Below are 7,489 nucleotides of genomic sequence, written 5' to 3'. Positions count from 1 at the left end.
TAGCTCGCTCACACCAAGGACCTGTCCATGTCATCATTTACCCAGAATGCTTTGTGTGTAAATAAAATGGCTCCATCCGTGTTGAAATATATTTTTAAAAATTATAAAAACTAAAAAATTATAAAACTAACAAACAAGCTGTTTTACTTAGCGTAAAAAAAGTTTTGTAAAAACATTGAATAATCAATTTAGATTTGAGTTTTAGCTTGGCTTAAGTTAGCATAAAATGGCAATCAATTTATTGTTTAATTTACTCGTCTTTTCTACTTGTGTCCTCAGTTCCTCTGTCTCCATGGTGAAGTGGGCGGGGCCTGATGTCAGCCCCACCTCTCGTTGACCCGCCCACCATGCCCACCATGGTCTCCAGGCTGCCGAAGTTCGGCTCCCGTCCCCGATCGCAGACGGCTCCAGCAGCCGCTTCACATGGCGGTTCCACTGCTGCGGGAAGCACCCGCCTCACCAACGGGTTCTACCACCACCCCGGACCCGCCGGGGTCAACGGTACCGCCCCCTCTGCAAAGCAGAACGGTTTCATCAGAGTGCCCAGTTCCTTTTCCCCGAGATGGAGGAGGGAGAAGGAAGCGGGGAGCGATGGAGGGATGGAGAGAGAGGCGGAGTGGAGGAGAGGGAAACCGTTGATCCCACCGGTTGTGTCGCAGCAGGATAAACCAGCAACAGCAGGGCAGAGGCCTGGCCAACCTTCATCCTCCTCATCATCACCGTCTCCACAGTCCAGCCCCAGAACATTTCCTGTCTCCAGAACTGGATCGTTGGGAAAGAAGAGCCAGACCCCATCAGGACTGACCAACGGTACCAAACAGGTCCTGATTGGTTCAGGATCTAAACCACAGATCAAGGCAGTCAGTTCTCTGAGACAGCCGCAGAGCTTCGTCCGTCCTGCCAGTCCGAGGCCCGGCTCTGGTCCGGGATCTCCATCCGGTTCGCCCCTCAGTAACAAACCAGCGGCCAGCCGCTCCCACTCCAGCGAAACCCTGGGCTGCGTTTCGTCCACCCGGCTGACAGAAACCGATCGCTTCCGCTCACGCAGCCTCACGCAGGTTCGACAGCAGCCCTCCCCCACCCTCACCTCGTCCTCCGCCTCTTCCTCACCCCTCGCCAACTCCCCCAACATCACCCGCTCCTGCTCCACCACCAGGGCGGCCCGGCGGGGAACCCCAGGCTCCTCCCCCCAGGCTCCTCCCAGAGGCAGTCTGCTGAAGCCACCTGTGAACCGACACACAGGTAGAGATGTCAGAGGTCAAAGTGCGAGGGTTGGCGTCGCGTCCCAGCTGCCTCCGTCGACCCTAAAGAAGCCCCTCCTACCTGGCCCCAGCCCCGCCTCCAAGCCTAGCGGCATCAGCTACAAGCTGTCACGACCGTCAATCACCAAACAGCCCCGCCCCCTCCGAGTAACACCAGCCAGTGTCCACGGAGGAGACCAGGAAGTGACCCGAGGACCAAACAGACGAAGGAACTCGTTGGAGACGCCGTCGTCTGCAGAAACCAGTCCAGGTTGAACTTTTTGTTTTTAATTTTCCTTTTAAAATATCTTCAGACTTTCATGTTGTTTAATATTAGTTAGTTAGTTAGTTAGTTAGTTCATTTCATTTAACTCAAAATAAACAAAAAAATTTTATACACATTAAAAACAAAAAATATACACAACATATAAACACAACAAAAAATATGTACAAATCAAATTGAAATGAAAGGAGGCAGAAAGAAGAGAAAGTCTTATAATGTTTGCCCCTTTTTTCTATAATTAATTGAAAGCAATAATAATCAAGAAAGAAACAAAAAACAAAATAAAAACTTCAATTCATTCTCTAACAACAACATTACATTATACAGTTTAATATTTCTTTAACAAACTTATTTTTGTCTTTCTCTTTTTTTTTTTGAACCGGCATTTTATAATCACTTTCCAGATTATTCCACAATCTTATTCCCTGAACCGAAGTACATCGATCCTTCAAGTTTGTTCGAATCCTAGGTTTCACAAACATCTCAAGTCCTTTAAGATTAGAAGAACTTTCTCTCTTAACAAAATATAACTGGATGTTTAAAGGCAACATTTTTATGAGCCTTATACATAAGCTGCAAAATACTGTATTATAATCAACCAACTCATAAAATTTTAATAATTTTAATTTACAAAATAATGTATTCGAAGGGTGACTGTAATGCTTTCTGGTGATAATTCTTACTGCTCTTTTCTGTAAAATAAAAATAGGATTTGTGATTGTTTTACATGCTTTACCCCAGACTTCAATACAGTAAATCAAGTTGTTTAATGTTCATTCCCTCTGCCAGCAGAAAACTCCCCTGAAACTCCAGAGGGGCTGCAGGCGGACCCCGTGTCCCGAGGAGGGGGATCCATAGCAGGAGAGATGCTGGAGGACATGTCCCTGTCCTCCACGTCCTCCCTGGACAGAAACGACACCAGTCAGGAGTACATGGATGACTTCGACAGCCTGGGTGAGAAAATAAACAAACAGAAACAAATTTATTTTAAAAAATGTTCTGTTTTCAGGATCTTTTCCCGTGTTTCCAGGAAACGGTGGAGTTCTGCTGTTCTCGTCCAAAAACGACGAAGAGGACTCGGGGCTCGATCAGTCGTGCACTCGGTTAGATGACGAGGAGGCGGAGAGCGGGGTCACAAAGGCAACAGAGCTCTGTTTCCTGGATGATGGTTTGGATTGGACCGGAGTCAGAGGTGAGTTTTTAAAAGAGGTCAGTAAACCTATSGAAACGCTTTGACAAAAACTGTGTTTGACGTTCAGGTGAAGAAGAACATCGACTGAACCGACTCTCCCAGAGGAGAAAGTCCAGCCAGCCGGACTACCATGAACAGGTACCTCATCAGAGTTTGTTCAGTTTTTCAAATCTCAAAAAAAAATTCATTTAAAGTATCAATGAACAAAATATCTGACTTGATAAAACCTTTACACCAACCAGACCTGGATTTTACTTTTTATCTCATCAGGTACTTGTGACGTCAAGTAGGGGTCCTTACATTACATAAGGGGGTTTTCTTAGTGTGGGCGGAGTTTGTCCTAACCCTGATTGGTTGGATTGACTTGTGTTGTGGGGCAAGTTAAAAGATGAAGCACTGGTAACAGTAAAGTTATTGTTAAAGGGGCAGTATTATGTGTTTCTCAGGCATATATTTAAATACTATACCATAATAAAGTATCTATGTCACCTTTAGTTGTTATWAAAATGCTGTTTTTATGTTTAAATAGAAAATAAACTTATCTTCTCATCACTTCCYGTTCTAAACGCCTTGAAATTGGCCTCTGTCTCTTTAAGAACCACCTTCTGCTTCGGTGCTACCATGATGCAGTTTACTTSGCATCTGAAAATACATTTCCTCAAAGGTATTTTTAATCTGAAAAGAGCTTCACTGAGTGAGAAGTAGTGTTGAGAGCTCAGCAGACAGTTAGGTTTCACTTTCAGTTTCACCCGAGAGCCTGCGGGAGACATGGGCGGGGTGTGTGCACCGTTATGAGGAAGTTAGGCTTAAAGACATGTCCCAGGGGCGTTTCTGGTCCCAAAAGGTGTTTCTGGTCCCCACCTGTCGTTTTGCTCCTCAGCATGGCTTCCTAAAAACGCTGCAGGATTTCTCAAACATGCATGAATGAGTCAGAGCAAGGCTTTGGGCCTGTTTTTTATGAGAGTATAACATGATATAAAACTCAAAAAAGTTGATTTTACATGATATTGCCCCTTTAACATGTAAACATAATTTATTAACTGTGACTATCACCTTCTTGTCTTGAGTTTTGACTAACATTAATATTTATATTCAAAAATACAATCATTTTTCCAAGCGAGTTAGGGTCTGAGCGATATTTCAGTAATGATAGACACGTGTTCAATATCAATAGAAAACACGTCTGATATAATAACGATCATTTCTCTGATTATTAACTAACGGTTGAWAACTTTCTGATAAAATAATCTAGGACCTTTCAGCTAAACAAGGTAAGCTAGCAAAAACACCTGTGGAGTAACGAGCAGCAGCAGTTTCATGTTTCGCCTCTTAACTGCTGAAAAATAAAACAGAATGACGTGGAGAGAAGGGAGAAAATGATGCAACAGCTCCAGAGGAAATTGTAGATAAAAGAGGAAAAGGTCTGGCAGTATTTCAGCTACTTTAAGTTTAACAAGAGTCAGACCTATKTTGTCTAAAACTAATTAATAATTATGGATATCGATGATTTTAAACTCTTGTATCGTGGTAAATTTTTCAGCCCTACTAGCACCTTCCTGTCTGGAGTTATGACTGAAATTAACTGTTATGTTTAAAAAATAGAGGCGCTTCCTGGCTGTTTTTATTGAGTTACATCTTCAAACCCCGCCCAATCCAACACATCTTTAACAAACTCCTCCCACAAAACAAGACACTCGCACTTAGTGACTGCAGAGACCCCCTTCTCCGTGACATTGACAAAATTAGCTAAAAAGCTAACAGAAATATTGCCATAAACAACTATGTTTTAAGTAGAAATTATCTGTAAATTACTACAAAACGTCTGTTTTTAATGCTCGTTATACATCAATCTAAAGAGTCCTAATTGGTGAGGGCTTTTCTCTTTTAGAAATAAAACATTAAAAACATTTTGATCCTTCAGGAACTCCCTCAGAGTAAACTTTCCGCACTTTATTCACTTTCAAAACACACACCATTCAAGAAAATACAATCAGCCTTAAAGCAAACATGTTTTCCTGTCGTATGAAAGCAACAGGTGCAGATGGACGGTTTGGCCCCGCCCACAGCCAGGTGAAACACAGAGAGCCGTTGTTTTATTGTGAAGCAGATTGGTTCATGGAGTGTTTGAACAGATGTCTGATGTGGTTTCTGCTCTGAATCTGTAAAAACACGGGCGAGGCGGAGCGCCACATCACAAGAAAACCTTTTATTTTGCTTCASTCATCGAGCTGACAGACAAATACAAGCAGAAAGCATGTCTGTTAGCAAAATATCTCATGAACATGGGACAAAGTCACACCAGTGGGAAATAAAAAAAACATCACTGATAAATGGTTTAATAGCTTCAAGTTGCTTCACAAATAAATAAAAAATGTCAACAAACTAATCAATGTGTTTCTTAAACTGTATTCTAGGTGAAGTCTGAAAATCTAATCATCTGTTTTCTTTGTGTTTTTACAGGGTGGCTCGTCTCTGGACCTGTCCCCCTCAGACAGCTGTGGGTCTGGGGGGACCTACATGTGGGACGAGGAAGGTCTGGAGCCTCTGGGAGGTGTCGCCACAACCGCCTCCGTCCACACCAACAGCAACACGACCCACCACATCGGGAGCTTCGACTCAGACATCAACAGCGTCGTAAGTCCAGATCTGGTCCAGTAGTTGTTCTTTTTCAGATGTTTCTTTTATTTTTTATATATTCATTTATTTCATTACAAAAAGTTGATTAAAAACCCCCAAAGTAAATCAATTATTGATTGAAAAGGGTGCAAAAACAAGAAGAAAATCTTATATCTGCTCCTAATTAAAAACAACTTCAATCAAACAACTTAAACTTGAACAATCTCCATAAATGAGAAAAGAAAAGCAACAACAATTTGAAAACAAGAACAAMACATATTGTTGTTTTCATTTAAACTCGATCAGACTGTATCAGTAAAWTTACAGTTAAAGTTTCTGAACTTGATGTTGATAAAAACAGCTTTTACCTTTTGAATTCCTCATCCTCTGCACGGTGAGTTCAGGCTCCTCCCATCAGATACTTTGTGCCAAAATATAAAACTAAGGGTTTTAAAATCAGCTTTGTCCCTGATGTAATCAGCTTTTTAAATTCAAGTACATAGTATAACATAACATCAGTTAGTCTTTTTTATATATTCTACTTTGTTTAGTTAGGTTTTATGTGGTTTTACCTGATTTTATCTTGTTTTGTCTTTTTATTCTGATATTGCATTTAGATTTGGGAGTTGTATTTATATTTTAATTGAGCACCTGATCACTTTTTAATCATGTTGTGTCCACTGAATGTCCATGTCATATGTCTTGTGTTTTTTTTTCTTTTGGAACAAAGCTGACTAACTTTCACTGTGATCAAATTTATCTGCAGGTACAAATAAAGTTGATTGATTAGTTAAGAAGTTTAGGGTGTTAAACACGTGAAAAATCTCATAATATCCACAGTTTAATCACTTTCATCTAATTTTTCTTCTGCYTTTCTCATCAGACCAGTAAAGATTTGAATAAAGCCCTCTGGTACCCTCTGGTGTTCATTCTGTGAACTACAACCAAATTAAACGAGCTGTAAGGCATCTGTGCGCTCCATTAGAACAGCCAAAATCAGCTGTCRTTGTTGCAGTTTTATGACGAAAATCAAATCATTTTGTTTGCAGCTTCTTGTCACAACTCGACGGAAAACTTTTCGGCCGCCTTCGCACGAGCGATTAGTTTAAGATTGGTCAGAACTGAGGCTTCTTGCTTTCAGTGTCACGGGCACTTTTAGACATTTCGCTGTAGATTTTTATTGTCTAATGCATGTACACAGATTATATTTTACTAAAAGAACAACTGCAGCTGCARTGAAGCGTAAAATTTCAGAATTTGGAAAGATTTTTTAGTTAAGGTCAACATATTTTGGTTTTATGAATCATTAACATTTGCATGAAAACAACAAAGTGTTTGGTTTGAATCAGAACCTGAATTTAATGTTCAAGTAGTTTCGTTGGGCTGCAAACACTAGAACTGATTCATGTTTAGTTATTTTACATGTTAAATCCAAGGTTTGCTGCAGATTCTTTGCAGGCAAAGCAGAAACACAAATGGTGATGAAAATCATTTAGATTTTCCAGATAATTGAATAATTATCAACAACATCGTCTCCTCTGCAGCAGATCCTGATCCAGGATGAGTCGGATCAAACAATCTTAAACTGCAGCAGGAGGATAACCAGGGTCAAGCCCAGGCTTAGACCTTCACTTCAGTATAGTTAATGTAGCTCCTGAATAATGCTGAAAGGCTCTTAATGAGCTCTGAGTCTCGTTTTGCCCTCTGTGTTAATGAGCTGTAAGTCTCAGAGTGATTGATCCAAACGAGCTGGAGCCGTTAACGATCTGAGGACGTTAACGAGCTCTCAGCTGATGTCTGAAGTCTTYGAGTTGATCCTGCAGARGGTTTCTTCTCACCACCAGGGGTCAGTGTTGTTTCTGTTGAACAAGGAGGTTCTATAGAACARCTGGAGCTCAGAAATATGTGATCGGCTGGAGAAGCTAACGGCTAACGCTAAACGGTCAAGAGTCTGGATTTCCCATTACTGTACATGTTGACAACAGAGCAGAAAAAAATGACTGACGCTGTAGAAATCATTAAAACTATTAATATTAATATTAACCCAATTATTATTAATATTTTACAGTTTATATAATCTATCTAATGTTTTAAACAATGCCAGAAAAGCTGTTTGTGTTATGGGCTGGAGAAGCTAACGGCTAACGCTAAACGGTC

General features: G+C 40.9%; 1 protein-coding gene across 1 annotated transcript in view; it reads left to right on the top strand.

Annotated features, from left to right (window-relative positions):
- The window catches only part of LOC106533971 (serine-rich coiled-coil domain-containing protein 2), a gene marked incomplete in the record, with an annotated part of 44,447 nt that overhangs the window by 19,704 nt on the left and 17,254 nt on the right, over positions 1–7,489 (top strand). The window contains 5 exon segments of the mRNA XM_014030459.1: positions 280–1,512; positions 2,317–2,478; positions 2,555–2,716; positions 2,784–2,854; positions 5,177–5,350. Coding sequence (XP_013885913.1) covers positions 315–1,512; positions 2,317–2,478; positions 2,555–2,716; positions 2,784–2,854; positions 5,177–5,350 — 1,767 coding nt within the window.

This window comes from Austrofundulus limnaeus, unplaced genomic scaffold (assembly GCF_001266775.1).
Source record: "Austrofundulus limnaeus strain Quisiro unplaced genomic scaffold, Austrofundulus_limnaeus-1.0 Scaffold1065, whole genome shotgun sequence".
In the NCBI taxonomy this organism is placed as follows: Eukaryota; Metazoa; Chordata; class Actinopteri; order Cyprinodontiformes; family Rivulidae; genus Austrofundulus; species Austrofundulus limnaeus.
This window is presented reverse-complemented; position numbering and strand designations above follow the sequence as displayed.